The sequence below is a fragment of the Grampus griseus genome (genome assembly GCF_964374135.1).
Source record: "Grampus griseus genome assembly, chromosome: 1".
In the NCBI taxonomy this organism is placed as follows: domain Eukaryota; kingdom Metazoa; phylum Chordata; class Mammalia; order Artiodactyla; family Delphinidae; genus Grampus; species Grampus griseus.
This window is the reverse complement of record NC_139017.1, coordinates 147,559,071-147,576,292: the sequence shown is the minus strand read 5'-3', so window position 1 is coordinate 147,576,292 and position 17,222 is coordinate 147,559,071. Positions and strand designations below refer to the sequence as shown.

General features: G+C 52.1%; 1 protein-coding gene across 6 annotated transcripts in view; it reads left to right on the top strand.

Moving 5' to 3' along the window:
* ST3GAL3 (ST3 beta-galactoside alpha-2,3-sialyltransferase 3) overlaps positions 1 to 17,222 on the top strand; it is a 238,671-nt gene that overhangs the window by 207,580 nt on the left and 13,869 nt on the right. For all 6 annotated transcript variants that reach the window (XR_014297310.1, XM_082663768.1, XM_082663765.1 and 3 more), the window contains 4 exons: positions 2,753 to 2,847; positions 6,381 to 6,444; positions 7,336 to 7,431; positions 7,706 to 7,892. Coding sequence is in view for 5 of the 6 variants with exons in the window: in XM_082663768.1 (XP_082519894.1) it covers positions 2,753 to 2,847; positions 6,381 to 6,444; positions 7,336 to 7,431; positions 7,706 to 7,892 (442 nt within the window). In the remaining variant the exon portion in view is untranslated. The remainder of the gene's footprint in view (positions 1 to 2,752; positions 2,848 to 6,380; positions 6,445 to 7,335; positions 7,432 to 7,705; positions 7,893 to 17,222) is intronic.

The window sequence follows — 17,222 nt, the reverse complement described above, 5'->3', positions numbered from 1 at the left end:
AAAGAGATATAAATATAAAATCAAATGGTTTCAGGGTATTTTTCCATTTGTGTATCCTTGTACATTTGATTTTGGGAAGTCATTTTTAATCAGGTTACCAGCCGCTTATGGTTTTTGTTCTGTCCATTTGCATAGCAATATTTTCATAATATTATAAAGTGAAAAAAGTAGTCTACAGCACAATCTAAAAAATAATATGGGAAAAGGAAAGTCAGTATGGATATATACCAAAGGTTAATTGTCTCTGTGTTGTAGGATTATGAGTATTTTTTACGTGTGTGTGTGTGTGCGCGCGCGCCTATCTGTATTTTTTTCCAAAATTAACACTTTATAAGCGCCAAAAATGAGGCGTTTTTAAAAATTTTATTTATTTTATTTATTTATTTTTGGCTGTGTTGGGTCTTTGTAGCTGCGCGTGGGTTTTCTCTAGTTGTGACAAGTGGGGGCTACTCTTCCTTGTGGTGCACAGGCTTCTCATTGCGGTGGCTTCTTGTTGCGGAGCATGGGCTTTAGGCATGCAGGCTTCAGTAGTTGTGGCACACGGGCTCAGTAGTTGTGGCTTGCGGGCTCTAGAACGCAGGCTCAGTAGTTGTGGCGCACGGGCTTAGTTGCTCCATGGCATGTGGGATCTTCCCGGACCAGGGCTTGAATCCGTGTCCTCTGCATTGGCAGGCGGATTCTTTTTTTTTTTTTTTTTTTTTGCGGTACGCAGGCCTCTCACTGCTGTGGCCTCTCCCGTTGCGGAGCACAGGCTCCAGATGTGCAGGCTCAGCGGCCATGGCTCATGGGCCCAGCTGCTCCACGGCATGTGGGATCTTCCCGGACCGGGGCACGAACCTGTGTCCCCTGCATCGGCAGGCGGACTCTCAACCACTGCGCCACCAGGGAAGCCCAGGCAAGCGGATTCTTAACCACTGTGCCACCAGGGAAGCCCAATAAGGGGTGGGGGGGGGTTAAGTAAAAATTAATATAATGAACTTTCTCATCAGCTGAAAGATGGAGGAAGAGAGAAGACAAGGAAAAAATGTGTTGAGACCATTTGGCTAGATCTTAGGAGATTTTGCTAGCATATGACATGCAGTACATATTGGGAGGCAGATAAAATCATGTCCATGCCTGACTGAGAAACTGCAAAACTTTCATAAGCTCAGTCCTGACACAGGAGAGGTTCTTGCCCCAGGCTTATCCAGGTACCTTGTGGACTCTGGTCAGAATCCTCGGGGCCTCTGGTAAAACATCAAATGTATTAATTCACTTAGATTATGTGTACTAGGTATGAGAAACATGAGTGACCCTTCTACACAGAGGAGAAGTGTGCTAACTCAGAAGGCCAGAAGAAGCGGCTGTGCGGGAATAGCCCTCCCACGCTATCACGTGTTGACAGTTTCTTCCTAGCAGCAAGGGATGGGGAGGGAGCAGCATTGAAAGTTTTCTGCCTCTTTCAAGTTCACTTCAAAACCTCTAGTAATGATAGACCTCCAAGTGATTAGTGCTGTTATTCCCCCTGGTCTGGTGATTGTAATGGTGTTAGTGATGATGGGAATGAGAAATGGATGCTGAGGTTAGAGTTCATTGGGGGACGGTGAGTTCCAGCTTCTGGGCTGGGAGGGCCCCTCCTCCAGTCTTCAGTTTTTCAGTGGGCTGATTCAGGCTGTTAGAAACAAGAGTCAGCCATAGAGGCCTAGGCCTCCACACCTTCGTTCTCAGCCAGGAAGGCCCTAAGCACACCCCACAACAAGGTCAACACACAGGAAGTGACCAGGTGCTGGCCATCTCCCGGGCTACTAGGTTACCTGAAAGGTCTCAAAATCAGGGTGCTAGGTTCCAAGTGAAATCGTGCTGTCCCAGCATCTCTGAAGAGCTTGGTTCCTCCTGTCCCTTCTCACTCTGCCCTCACTTCCTTCTGCAACCCTCTGATGCCATCCCCCACCCCCCCGCCTCCCCCCTGCCCTGCCAACTCCTTGGTTTCCCAAGAAGAGCAAGGCTTGCCTTTTCTCTCCACAACTTGGCATCACCGCATGACTCCTTCTCTCCCCCTTTTCCCTCCCATCTTTCCTCCAGACCAAAACTCCCCCTACCCGTAAACTCCTTGTCCCTCCGCCACCTCCTGTGGAGCTTGGCGTTCTCTCGGTCCTCCTCTCTGCCAGCAAAAGTGCTCAGGCTTCTGCTTGTCTGAAGCCTCCCCGCTGCAGGATACTGTGATTTTTTTTCTTCTGTCAAACCTCTAACTCCTATGACTGTTCACCTGCTTTGCCCTCTCACCGTGAATTCTCCTTCCTCCTCACCCTGGGTGGTCCACCTCCCAGAATTCTCTCCCAAATTCTGTCTCTCTGCACGGGCTGCATTTTGGGGTATTTTTCTGCTCACTGGACAGCATCTCATCTCCGTGTTCCCAGATTGCAGGAACAGCGTGGGCAGCAGTGACTATTTGATGGATGCGCACGTGGCTAACCTCCCAGGGAGCTTCTCGCTCTGAGATGCTGATCCTGCTGTGCGCATCTTGCCTCTCCACTCCTACAGCTGGCCCCATAAGGACTGGCCAGGCCTGCTCCTCCACACTCAGGCTCCACTGAACCGGATCTGTCAGACCCCGCACAGCAGCTACCCAGTGTGCAGGCTGGAGTGGGGAGGAGATGCTGGCACATGGAGGATGGCTTCTGGCGGACCCACAGCCAAGGCAGATGGACAGAAAGCCACTTAGCACTGCAGCCCAGTGCACTCTGGGACTCTCAACAGCCCTGTTGTGTTCCAGGTTCTCCAAGCCAGCACCCATGTTCCTGGATGACTCCTTCCGCAAGTGGGCTAGGATCCGGGAATTTGTGCCGCCTTTTGGGATCAAAGGTCAAGGTATGTTGGGAACCCTGCCCCACTTTACATTAACATCTCATCCCCCAAGCTACCTCCCCAGTGTCAGGACAGGGCTGTACCCTCAGAAGTCTCCCTGCTGGGAATCCACCCCTCTCAACAATGCCCTACCTTCTCTCCCTCTTTCCTGTCCTTCCTTTTTTCTTACTTCTTTAGTGGAATGTTTACTCAGAAACCACCACTTTGCCAGGGGCTAGGTACACAACAGTGGAGTAGACAGATGTGGTTCCTCTCCTCAAAAAGTTCCAGTCTAATGCAGACACAGGTACTTGGAGTGCAGTAAGGACTCTGATGAGGGAAGAACACTGTGCTGTGAGATCACACAAAACGGGTGCCAGAGACAGCAGTGCTAGAGGACTAGATATGAGGGGGGAAATCCCAGAGAAAATAGAGGCCATCCGGACGGCTGCCCCCAGGGCCCTCCATCATCCCCTTCTGATTTTTTTCACCTTAGCCTAGCCTCCCCTCCAGTCCTTTTTTATCCTGTCCAAGGCTAACCTTTCCCCCTATACTCTCAGAACTGTCCCCTTCTATTGCCTCAAGGACCTCACCCATGCAGTTCCTGACATAAGACTTTCCCATCCCTGAGAGTTTTACAGTTCTCTTTCCGTGTCAAGTTACTGCCCTGTTTCATGGCATGGTAGAGTTTCAGCTTTAGCGTCAGACATAGAAGGCTCCGGTCACAGTACTACCTCTTTATTAGCTGTGACCATGGACAAGTTACTAACATGTTTTGCTTTAGTTTCTTCATCAGTTAAATGGAGAGAATAATACCACTGTATTAGGTTGTGGTCAGAATTAAATAAGATAACGGTTAAAGGGGTGATATCATTTGGCCAGCAGACTCAAGAACGCCTGAACCCTCTACTTAGCTGGCCCACCCCTCCCTGAAAAAAAGACAGTGGCCAGCAAAAGGATACTCTTGAACTGGAGCTTTGACCTTCAGCCTCCAAGGACAAATCTCATGGGTTGGGTTGAACCCCATGAAGAACTCCTTTTTCATGGGTGCAGGTAGCCAAGCAGCCTAACTTTTCTCCTAAATCCTCACTCAAGATTCGGATCCTGCTAAGCCATGAAGGGCAGGAAAGCCCGATACACAGCCCACCATCCAGCAAGAAAAAGCACCCCACAGTTTATGACCATTCTGCTCAGGTTCCCCTCCTAGAAAACAAAAGCCCAGTCCACACCCTTGGCCTTGGCCAGTGAGCAGCAGTACGCTTTTCCTTAGACGTGAAATTGGAGGCGGGAAAAGGAAGGGATCTGTGACCTTCCCCGAGGCCCACCATGAAGTGTATCTGAAGGCACTTAGTACAGAACATTTCCTTCAAGGTTTGTTTCCTTACGCTTTCTCATGCGACTTCTAGAAAGATTGCCCGTGCCAACTGTCTCCTCTTACTCACCATTTACTCTTGAAGAATATCTTCTCCCCTCACCACTTCAGTGAAACTGCTCAGTGCCCCCAGGAGATCCAAAGGATGCTTTTCATTCCCTAACTTGACATCTTGGCTGCATCTGACAGTGTCGTCCAGTCCATCTTTTAAAAAAAATTATGAGGTTGCTGTGTTTAATTTCAGAGGCATCCTTTCTTTACATGAAGTATTTCAGGCATATAAAAAAGCAAAAAAATAATATAATGAGCACCCACGTACTCTCGTACCCAGCTTCGGAAATAAAACGTGAGATACGACTCAAGCTCTGTGTAGCCCGTCCCCCTCCGTTCCCCGCCTTCTCCAGGAGACCAGTGTCCTGGTTGTCATTCCATGCCTGTTTATATATTTCTACAGCATATTTATATATCTGTTTAAAACACGGCATGGATGGGCTTCCCTGGTGGCGCAGTGGTTGAGAGTCCACCTGCCGATGCAGGGGACACGGGTTCGTGCCCCGGTCCAAAAAATATATATATATATATGGCATGGTTTTTGCACTTTACAAACAGTATCGTATATCGTACTTGTGTGTGTGTATTTTTCAAATTGATTTTTTTGCTTACGCTTTTCAGATGTATCTGTATTGGTACACATAACTCTAGGTCACTGATTTTGCAACTGCTGTGTAGTATTCCATGTACCACATTTAATCTATTTTCCTTCGGTGGACTTTTTTTTTTTTTTTTTTTTTTTTCGGTATGAGGGCCTCTCACTGTTGTGGCCTCTCCCGTTGCGGAGCACAGGCTCCGGACGCACAGGCTCAGCGAACATGGCTCACGGGCCCAGCCGTTCCACGGCATGTGGGATCTTCCCGGACTGGGGCACGAACCCGTGTCCCCTGCATCGGCAGGCGGACTCTCAACCACTGCGCCACCAGGGAAGCCCTCCTTCGGTGGACTTTTAGGTTGCCTCCAACATTTCGCTATTACCAACAGTTCTGCAATGAACATTCTTGTACAAGTCTCCTTAAACAAATGTGTGAGTTTTCTGATGCTCTCCACCTAGGAGTAGAGTTGCAAGATTTTAGTCTATGCACAGCTACATCTTTACTTGACATTAAGATGCTTTTCACTGTGATTGTACCGACTTACTTATCTTTAGGTCTTTATGTACATTACCTTTTTGTCTTCCTAACAATTCTACACAGCAGGAATTACCATCTTCATTTGGAAGATGAGGAAACTAAAGCTCAAAGAACGTAAGCGATTTATTGAAGGTCACAGAGCTCATAAGCAGCAGAGCCAGGATTTGAGTCCGAGGCTGATACCATTATCTGTTATATTATAATGCTCTCATTATACCAGAGTTTGAAAGGAGAGCAGTCATCATTGCCAAAACCAGAGAGAGGTCAAGAAGAATGAGGTCTGAATATGGTCACAGGATCTGAGAGCACAGAGGTCACGGGGCCCTTGCTGAGGGGCAGCCTGAGCGGAGTGCAGGTGGGCAGATGCCAGGCCACAGGGCTTGAAGAGGTAAGGAGGTAGAGACAGCCTGGCAAGAACAGGATTAGAGGTCAGCAGTGTTAGAGGGAGGAAGGGAGGGGAAGATGGTATCAGAAAATGAGGCGGAGTGGCCTGGCCCGGGGAGCTGGCTGGGAGCACTCTAGCTCTTCACCACTGGTTGGCTCCTTGTTTGCTTCCTGGTGTCTGCTTGGTGGAGGCACAGAAGTGAGCACGTGGTCTCTGCCTCTGACTGGCATTGCCATTCTGGGGGACACTGAGATGCCCCAGCTGCCAGGCAAGGCCCACGCCTGGGGGCGCATGTCCCAGGGCCTGACGGCAGAGCCTCCGACAGCCAGCCAAGACTGCCAGGGAAGGGCCAGGGAAGCCTGAGGAAGGAGCTGTGCGCGGGTGCCGGGGGCTGGCTCCAGGCAGAGATGTGTGTGCCGCCTCTTCTCCTGCCTCCATCTCCTATCTCAGGGAGAAAGTTAGGCCAGTGGCCCAGCCTTGTGTCCGGAGCTCCCTCCCCAACCTTCACGTCCACCCTAGCCCCAGGACCACGTGCCTTCAAATCGGCTCATCAGCAAACATCTCATGGGAACCCTTAAGTGACCCTCTAACAGTTGCCTCCCTCCTCTGTCCACAGATAATCTGATCAAAGCCATCTTGTCCGTCACCAAAGAGTACCGCCTGACCCCTGCCTTGGACAGGTGAGCCACTCGCTGCCCAGTATCCTGCGCCTCGGCTGCCCAGCGTGTGCAGGGGGGCTGAGGCCCAGCTGGCCTTCCCTGGACCTGGGCAGATTCTCCAGCACACCCACACACCCACACACGCATACACACTGGGGTGGGTGAGCAGGGAAGTGGGGCCACCGCACTGGACTGGCCACCCCCGTGGGCTATAAGCAGTTGGCAGGACATCTCAGTCCTCAGGCAGCAGAGATCTGAGGGTAAGAACTGAACGTCCTGGGCTGGGATCAGCTCAGCACTGGGACTGAGTGGCTGGGTGCTGGGGCAGCTGAAGGGGCTTAAATCCAGGAGGCAGTGACAGCTCTGAAGCCAACAGACCCTAGGTGGGGGAAGCCCCAGGGTCAGAGGTGCGAGAAGCAAAGTGAGTAGGGTTCTCAGCTGGCTACTGGGTGCATGGGGGCTTCTGAGTTAAAAATAAGTCCAGCCTTGAGTCCTGGAGCCTCCAGGCTCATTCCTCTGTTCTTGCTTCTCTAGCGTAGCCCTCAAGCTCAGCCCACTTTTCCCTCTCCTCTGAAGGCGGCCCAAACCCACTAACCCTTGGGGAGTCTTTAACCCAGAATGCCATCTTACCAGAGCTCCTTCCTCACCACCCCAGAGCTAGTGCCCAAGCCCCTTCCACACCCATGTTTCCCTGGAGAAGTGTCAGGAACCAGGGGTATCTGAGAGCCCTGAGTGGCCCAGCTCTCCGCAGCGTGGTTCCGGCCTCTCAGAAATGCTGCCAGAACCTCACTGGTCTGCCTCCTCTGTCCCAGCCCGTGCCTGGTCAAGGGCATGGGGTCAGGGGCCAAAGGGGCAGGGGGAGAGGAGACCTGGTGGACAGCTCTCCAGAGGTCTCTGCGTCTGTCCCCTCAGCCTCAGCTGCCGCCGCTGCATCATCGTGGGCAATGGAGGTGTCCTTGCCAACAAGTCTCTGGGGTCACGAATTGATGACTACGACATTGTGGTCAGGTGAGCTCCTCAAAGCAGTGCCTCAGGCACCTTCATGTCCTGGTCCCTGAGCCCACTGAGAACTGTCTGTCCATCTGGCCCATTGGGCTGGAGGTCAGTAGAAGCCTCAAGAAGAACCCTGGGTTGGAGGGCTTTGGAACGGAAAGCCCAAGGCCTGGGCTCCCTGTTCTCTGCATCTGGGGTATTCTGGGGTCATGGTGCCTCCCCACACACAGGCCTACAGACCACATGCAGTGAGCCCAAGGCAGTCTCTGACTGGGCCCACTCTCTGCAGACTGAACTCAGCACCAGTGAAAGGCTTTGAGAAGGACGTGGGCAGCAAGACTACGCTGCGCATCACCTACCCTGAGGGTGCCATGCAGCGGCCCGAGCAATACGAACGGGATTCTCTCTTTGTCCTCGCTGGCTTCAAGTGGCAGGACTTCAAGTGGTTGAAATACATCGTCTACAAGGAGAGAGTGGTGAGCTCCCTGTGCCGCAGCTCCTTCCCCTCTTGCCCTGGCCCTGCCCAGCTTCCCAGTCAGCCCCCTTTCCCTGAACCAGGCAGAGAACAAGTAGGAACCTTTCAAAAGAGGCATCAAGGACCCAGATGCAACCAGGGGGCAGAGAGGCCAGGAGATGCCAAGGCCACTGGCCCAGACTCCGGGAGCTGATGTGCCTGCTATCTGCTACCTGCCTCCAGAGACCCAGGCTGCAGGTCCGTCCTCAGCCTTCTCTAGCCAGACCCCAGGTGCCTCCTCAGCAGACCCTGTGGGCCCTTCCCTGGCCTCAGCCCCCCGGTATGGAAAGCTGTCACCCGGCTAGACCCAGCTTTACTGCTGATCTTCACAACCCCCGCCCTCACTTTCTACTTGCCCCCCAAGTCCCTCTTACCCTCTGTGAGGTCTCTCTAACTGTGGTCGTGTGGGTCCCCCCTCATTCCCAGCCAGGGGAAGAAGGCCTTATTTGGACCCTGGGGCCATTCCACAGGGATAGCAGACCCCTCAACTTGAGGGTGCCAGTTCCCAAACCTGTAAGTCCTGACCTCTCTCCACTCTCTGCTTTTACCACTGACTTGTGGTTGTGTCCCCCACCTGCCATTGAGTCTGGTTCCACTGTGGCAATGGCCAGGTTCTGTACTTATTGGTCTAGGCAGACAAGGGTCTGGGCCCGTTTCTTAAGAGAGCTTATACGGCCAAGTAGGGTCAGACTGCTCCTTACTGGACCACCCAGTGAGGCCCCTCCCGAGTCCTCTGTCTCTCAGCCCTGGGCCAACTTGTCCAGGCTCCTTCCCCCTCTCCCCTCAACCAGCTGTCACCAGCCACCCCAGGGGAGGGGCGCCGCAGAGTTCAGGCCATTCATCTTCCAACACCCAAGCCTCTTACAGAGGAGAATGATGACAGACAGCGCTCCGCCTACAGTGAGCAGCTAATTGTTCTTCCTGGAGGTTTAGAGGAGAGCTGGGGGGCTGGAACAGCTCCTCCTGCCTATGGACGTCTCAGTGCAATTTGGTTTAACTCCACAGCCTTTTCCCAAGCAAGGCCAAGTGCAGGCAGTGTCAAGTAGGTAGCAAGCGAGAGCGAAGACAGAAGTCAGGTCCAGAAATTCAGGTAGGTGGGACAGTGGGGAGAGGGGAGCCCATCTCAGAGCCAGGCTGAATGTGGCAGCCAGCGTCCCCAGAGGGGAGGAAAGGGTTTGACCTTAGCCAGCCCCAGCGGCGAGCAAACCAGCTGCCCATGCACAGTAGGCGGCGTGTGGGGGCTGAGGGGGCACCCCTCCGTTTTCAGAACCCTAGGACCTGAGCATCTAGTGTCCTCAGAGCCCTTCTCTTTGTCTTGAAGGCAAGAGAATTGGGATCACAGGTAGGCACCTTTAAGGGAGAAATGGGAGGAAATTGGGTCTGCCCCGGGGAACCCCAGAGAGCCTGTGGGCTGCTTCCTCACCCTGCCTTCTGCCCATCGTCCCACCCCCTCCTGGCATATCCTTTCCTCTGCTCATCGACACCTGTCAAAGGAGCTCCTGGAGGGCAGGGCCCTGATCCCCTTTGCTTTTCTCACCCCTCAATGCCCAGCCACCACAAATGATCTGGAATTGGCTCAAACACCAGATCCTGCTTCTTGCTGGGCACACTGGGATAGGACAGGCGACCCATATCAGGAGGCCGGGCCAAAGGGTGGGTCAGGGCCAGCCAGGTGGGTGTTGTCACATGGTCCTTCCAAGAACACCAAGGACAGTTAATTCAAGACTCTTACAAGTCATCCAAGGGAGTTTGGAAAGAAAGAAGAAAAGGAAGGAAGCCAACTAGAGTTGGAAGACTCAGGCCACTCAGGGAGCAGACAGCAGGGCCTCACTTCTCCCCGAAAGACTCAGGACCTTACTGCCTGGCCTGGCCTTGGTGGCAGGCCTGTTCAAGGAACTAACTGGAGCAGTTGGGATGAAGAGGTGTGGGCCGTGCTCAGGCACATGCTCATTGTGCCGATGTCTGTCTCCTGTTGCGGCCATGCCCAGGGATCTAGGACCAGCCCCGTGGTCCTTGGTGAGGACTCCTTCCCGGGGTTGGGAGATGTGAGTGGAAAGGGGAGAGAGGAGCTGGGAAGGAGTCCTCTGAAGTTCATAAGGCTTCCTTGACTCCAAAGTCAAAGATAATTGGGGCCTTTAGAGTGAGCTGCCAGAGGAAAACCAGTGATGCCTACGGCCTCGCCCGAGTGGGCCCAGCCAGGCCCTTTTGGTTACCCTGGAAGCCTCTGTAGTGCCCTCCTCCACCCCAAGCCCAGGGCTAATGCCTTCGCAGGACCTCTCTCATGCCCTGCTTCACTTCTCTGACGTCGGAGACCCAGGTAAATGTGGGAGAGGCTGCGTCTCCAGGCCCCCTCCTGTCTGGTGCCCAGCTGCAGGCTTGCCCTGCTCCTGCAGTTATGTTTCTAACCATGCAGCCCCTGGCCTACTGGAGAGCCCTCTGCACCTGTCTGGAGCCTCACCTGCAGAATTCTGGCAGGAGGCAGCTCTCTGTTTGGGAGCCAAGGCCTAGCTGGGCAGGGCTGGGACAGGTATTAGGCCTCAGTCAGGGCCGCTGCCTGCCGCTCGCTATGTGAGCAGTCGCTCACTGCCTGTGTAACTTCCTGATTCCCAGGAGTCCTGACAGGGTATGAGAAAGGGAAAGATATAGGAAAGGAAGACCAAACCGCCCCAAAACAGCCTGTGCTAGAGCTGACCATGCTTTCTTCATCCACATGGGAGCTGTCCTCTTCACCATTTGTGGCTGTTTGATTTCCTGATTCGCTGGGCAGTAGCACAGCTAACTCTAAACAAGTTACCTCTAAAGGCCCTTTATCTCTCAGATCCCAGGAGGCCAAGTCATCAAGCAGGTGGAGGAGTTCCCAGCAGGCCTCGGGGCAGCTCAGAGGAGCACCAGCGGACTGTTGAGCGGGGAAGCTGAGGTCAGGGGGAGGGGAGGAGCTGGGGACACGGAGATGCAGGTATATGTGGGCCATGGAGGGAGGGGTGGCCTCCAGCTCTTGTGAAGTTCTTCTCAGAGGCACATCTGGCTCCACCCCTCCACGCGCTTACTCATTTGCCAGGCATCGTCAGGTGTTCTCTGTGCTGTCACTGTGCTGCTCCCTGGAAACAGAAAGTCACTCAGTCTCATGGGAGAGACAGTCCCCGAACTAGTTATAATGCAGTGTAGTAGGTGCTGTGCCCTCAGCATCCTCCTCCTGGCGTTTGATGAAGGCTGGAGACGCCCTGTCTGTGGTCCTGAGGACGGAGCCCTGGGACCTGGAGAGGACGGGACATGTGAGAGGCAGAGCTTCTCGTGCTGTGTCCGCTGCCTCTGCCAGACTCCCCCGCCGGCCCCCAGGATGCTGCTGACCCAGCACTTCAGAGCCCCGGGGAGCTGCCTTCCCAATCGTCTTCGTCCTCACTTGGGAAACCCCGGAAAGCTGGCCTCACTGCTGAGTGGTCTCTGGGCCTGAGGCCTGGGCTGGGTTGGTGGGTGTGGTTCCAACCCAGCAGGCAGGGAGAAGAGGACAAGGGCTAGGGGTTGGCCCCTGGACAGCCTTGACCCAGGCCTGACCTTGCAGCTTTTGTTCACTCCTTGGGGAAGGCGGAGGGCTCTAAGAGGCCGGCCAGGGCCCCACTTCACACCCAGGGGGACTGGGCCCTTGAATCTGAGAGACAACGGTGGTTGAAGAGGAGAAGGCAGCTTAGGCCTTGGAGTCATACAGACTCCGATTTAAATTTAGACCCTGTCACTTGTTAGCTGGGTTCTTAGACAAATCACCTAGGCCCCTTAGACTTCATAAAACAGGAGTAGTACTACCCAGCTTTCAGGGTTGGTTTAAAAGTTAAACAAGATGAAGTACAGAAGCACCTAGCATAGTGCTTGACACTTAGTAAGTTCTGTCTGTGGCAATTATGAATACTATTTATTATTTTATTATTATTATTGGTGGCGGTGCTATTAGAAAAGCCCAGTTGCACTAGGGAGTGAAGTCTTTGTCTAGACTGTAGGGCCTGACCTAGGAAGTAACCTAAAAGCGGGGGTCAGAGGCCAGGCCTCGAGGAAGGAGAGACATGGACCACCTGGTGAAAGGCCGCAGGGTTGGGCTAGCAATCTAGCACAAGGCAAATGGCCACCAGGTCCCCGCATGTGAGGCCTTATTGGACCAGGCCTGAGACAGGGCCTGAACATCCATCTGCACCTAAACCCGTGCTCTGTCCAGGCCTGAGAGGGAGGCAGAGCCTTAGGATGGGCTCTGCCTAGCAGGAGCTCGGTGTGGACACAACCTTGCCTCTGGGGAGACTCTGTGCAGGGCACCTGGAAAGCATGGAGGGGCTGGCAGACACCGTTGCCTCCTACTGCTTGACGAGGCCTCTGCTGAGGCAGCTCGATCCTGCGCACCCCACAGTCTCCTTTCCAGACTCTGAGACAAGCTCTCCTGGATACCATTTCCTTTGCAGCCATGGCCAGTGGACACAGCTCTTTTTCACAGATCCATTATCCCCTGTGAGGGCCAGGAAGGCTCCCTGCACATTCCCCCTCCTGCATCCTGCCCATCGCTCCTCCCCCACCAGGAAAGATGCTCAGGGACGGGGGCTCACGTCATCATCCCCTGTGCTCCTCTTCATCACTGTCATCCAGAGCCTCTTGCTTACTTACCTCACGATCCCTGTTATTCTTCCTCCTCTTCCTCCTTCCACCATCCTCATCATAGACGTCATTTAAGATCTTCAGTTTGCCAGCTTTCTTTGAATTCCTTTATTCAGTTTTCACCATGACCCTGTTAGATAGATACTATTATGATCCCCATCTCGGGGTTTAGGAAACTGAGGCACAGAGAGGATGAGTTACTTGCTAAGATCACACAGCTAGTTAAGTGGTAGAGGTGAACTCAGACCCAGCTCTGGATGCCATCTCCTCCCACCTTCCCAGGAACTGTCTTTTTTCACTGATCTCTTTTCTTACCTCTTTACTGGATCTTCCTCTCACATCTACAAATTTGTTCAGCTATTTTTTTTTTCATTTCTCTCACCTCAAAAATGAAAGCCCGGGCTTCCCTGGTGGCGCAGTGGTTGAGAGTTCACCTGCCGATGCAGGGGACACGGGTTTGTGCCCCGGTCCAGGAAGATCCCACATGCCGCGGAGCGGCTGGGCCCGTGAGCCATGGCCGCTGAGCCTGCGCGTCCGGAGCCTGTGCTCCGCAGTGGGAGAGGCCACAACAGTGAGAGGTCCGCGCACCGCAAAAAAAAAAAAAAAAAAAATGAAAGCCCCAGGAACTTCCCTGGCAGTCCAGTGGTTAAGACTCCACGCTTCCACTGCAGGGGGCACGGGTTCAATCCCTGGTCGGGAAACTAAGATCCCGCGTGCCACGACGCAGCCAAAAAAAAAAAAGAAAGAAAGAAAGCCCCCTCTTCAGCTGGTAGTCACCCTTTCTCCTTCCCTTCTTTTTCAAGTTTCTGGGAAGAGTCATCAGCTGTCCACGATACGTATCTACATGTTTTCCCCCTTCTGTTTCTCAACGCTCTCCACTCTGTCTTCCAAACCTATCCTCTATGGCAGTGACCTTCTGATTCTAAATCCAGTGGACTCAACCTTGCCTCACTTTAAAGGAACGACTTGTCAGCAGATATTCAGTGAGCATTTACAGTGTACCGTACGCAATGGTAAGTTCTAGGGAGAGTCCTTGATTCTTACAAACTCATGGCTCAAATCCTGGGAAGCAGGCTCAATTCTTCCATCTCCTCTGCCTTCTCTATTCAGTCATTCAGCCTCCAGATCTGTGGTTCTCCCTTTTAAAAATGTCTTCCTTGGATTATTTCAGCAGCTTCCTATCTCCCTGCATCCAATCAGGCCTCCCTCCAATCCATTCTCCACACCTGTATCCAAAAGACTCATCCTAAAGTGATGATTGGTTCATCTGGTTGGTTCATTCTCCTGCTTAATGGGTCCCCGTTGTCCAAATGCAGCAGTGCTCAGAGTGCTTTCTCCTTTCCAGTAGCATCAGTATCACCTGGAAACTTGTCAGCAATGCATTTTGGGACTCCACCTTAGGCTGTGAATGAGGAACTCTGGGGTGGGCCCAGCAGTCTGTTTAATGGCCCTCCAGGTGGTTTGGATACAGGCTCAAGTGTGAGAACCACTGGCCTGCAGGGTAAAATTCCAACTCCATGGCATAGCGCTCCATGCTCTGGGCCCTCCAACCCCTTCCTTGTCCTGACCGCTCCTTCTTGCACCCAAAATTACTCTCCACTCTGCCCATACCAAAGTCTATGCCCATTTCACACCTCCATGTTTTACCTGCTTCCCTTCCCAAGGCTGTATCAGATGCTCCTCTTCTGAGCTCCCAAGACACTCATCACTCTGTTATGCATAAGGGTTCTCTTATGCATCAACTCTTATAAGCCCCTGGAGGGCAGGGACTGTCCTGTTTATCTCTGTAAGCCCATCACCGCCTGCAGTGTTGTGTTTGAGACAGAGTTGGCATGCGTAAACGAAAAAATAACTGTGGACACTGAGACCCAGAGGAAGGCAGGAACTTGTGGCAGAGTCAGGATTCCAACCCAGATCTTCTGACTCTCAGTGGGGGCTCTTTCCTCACAAGTAGGCCGCCTCCCTCCTCTGTTGCCCCAGAGATCATTCTTTTAGATTCGGACCCTTGCGTCCTTTTGCTCCCCTCTTGCCTCTCCTGGGCACCTCTCTCCTCTTAGCCATGTTTGATCTTCTTTCTGAGGTTCCGAGATCATTCTCCTTGATAAAAAAAAGTGAAAACTGAACAGTCCCTGGCCTCTGCCTCGTTCAGTTGTCTGTTGATATCACACAGCCGGCCCCAAATCGACTCCTCTTCTTGTTCATTGCTTTTTCCAAATATAGCTTTCAAAAAGGTTTTTGACCCTCTCCTCATAGCATGCATCAAAATAAATTCCAAATGGACTAAAAAGTAAAATATAAAAATACAGCCAAAGGAAGGTAGTACTTTTGAAGAAAGTAGAATAGAAATCACAGCCCTGGAGGGAAGAGAACTTTCAAGGGACAGAGGTGCCAGGAAAAATGAGATTTGATAATATATGAACACTTTAAACAACAACCAAAAAAGACTGGATACCACAAAACTTTGAAAAGTATGTTTAGGAAATATGACAAATGGTTATCATCATGGAAGTTGACAGGAAAGCCATTAGGACCCCAGCAGTTAATGAGCAGGAGACTGAACCGATCACACAGAAGGCAATATAACTAGTAAACAACAGAAACATGTTCAACCTTCCTGGCAGTCAGAAAATTCACGTGAAGGCGACAGGATGCCAGTTATCACCTATCATGTCTTCAGAGAATGTGTTTAATATATAATACGTGACTCTGGCCAGAGTGCAGTGAGAGGTGCTCTCAAAGGCTACGAGTCAGAGTGTAATTGGGGACAAGCTTTTTGGAAAGGAAATGACACTTGGCACCAGGAGCCATCACCCAAGGGAAGGAAAAATCTGCCTACAAAGATTTTTATTATAGTGTTATTTATAATGGCCAAACTCAAATATAACCTAAGGGGTTTATTATGAAAAGTATGGTTCAACCAGCATACGGAGTCTAAAGGAGCAGCCCAGTGACCCTGCAGAGGCTGCGGGCACCTGGACCAGCCAGCACAGCCGCTCCCACTCTTGCTCCTTTGGCGTGGGTGGGGCCGCTGAAACAGCACTGGATTCGGTACCAGCAACGGATGCCTCTGCCTCAGGCCCCGTCTCTGAGTTTCATTTTCCTCTTCTGTACAATGGGGATGGTGAAAACTTCTCGGGGTGGCTCCCAGATACACTGCTGCAAGGAGCCGCTGGGACAGTGCACTGACAGCCCCTGGCACACTGTGCTCGCTGCAGTGGCGAGCACCTGTTGAGAAGGTCAGTGCTTGCCTTGCTGAGCCCCTCTTCGGGGCTCAGAGGGAAATGCCCACCCCAGTCACATCCTCCCCTGCTAGACCATCCCCAGGTACTGGAGACCTCAGAATTTCTTGCCCCAGCAGTGCCAAGTCCACTTCTGTCCTCTTGAGGGTAGAATACACCTCCCTGTGTAGACTCCAAAGTCCAAGGAGGGATGTTTGCAGAGCCTGTAAGCCGAACTTGGATGTCTAAGCTGGGCAGTCCGCACACGTGTGCACAGTACTTCCCTCAGCGTGAGATGGGACCAGGGTGGGAAGGGAAGGGGAGGGCAGGCTGGGGCTAGCTCTCCCTACACCATGGGCCAGCACGGGTCTCCGGGAGTCAGAATTCTCAATTCAAACCTGGCCTTCCAGATGGTTTTTCAGGGGAGGATAGAATATATTTAACAGCTTGATACCGTGATTAGTCACTGTCACATATTTGGAATCTAAAACTTAGACATGTGGTATGTGGACATCCATTTGTAATTTTGTCCCTAGCCCCACAAATCTTAGGGGTTTGAGCCTTGACGGACATGGTGGCAATGGCTGGAGGTGAGGCTGGGTAGACAGGGGACAGACGGTGAAGGGTCTTGTCAGCCAAAGTCACATCAAGGAGCTTGGACTTTGTCCTGTGGACTAACAATAGCAGAAGCTAACGAGCTGCCTTTGTGCCACACGTGATGTGTGTGACTTGTAACTGTCACGGCACAGAAACACTATGAAGAAGGAGCTAGTCTGATTTCCCATATTCTTAGATGATGATAATGAGACTTCGAAAGGGTGAAGAACTTTCTGAGGGATACAGAGTTAGTAGTTAGGGTTCAAAAGCCGGCCCACAGAATTACTGGGGCAGCCCAATCCGCAAGCGGGGGGGGCTGAGGAAGGCGGGAAGGAGGCAGTTGTGGGATGGGTCTGCACAGGAGCCACAGGCCTGGTGTTGCTAGGTTCTTGGAGACCTGGGAGAGGGAACCATCAAGGGAGAGGGAGCATTCAAGTCGGAGTCAGTGTGGAGGAATGGTGGTCGCTGGATCCCTTGGGGGAAATGGATTAGATAGGAAGACAAACCTTTCAGGGCCTTGGTTTCTGTAAGAGGGGATTAGACCAGATGTTCTTTTTTGTTTTGTTTTTTGGGGTGTTTTTTTGTTTGTTTTTTTATTGGAGGATAGTTGATTTACAGTGTTGTGTTAGTTTCTGCTGTACAGCAAAGTGAATCAGTTATACGTATACATATATCCCCTCTTTTTTGGATTCTTTTCCCATATAGGCGATTACAGAGTATTGAGTGGAGTTCCCTGTGCTATACAGTAGGTCCTTATTAGTTATCTATTTTATATACAGTAGTATGTATATGTCAATCCCAGTCTCCCAATTTATCCCTCCCCCCGAAAGCAATTTTTTAAATTAATT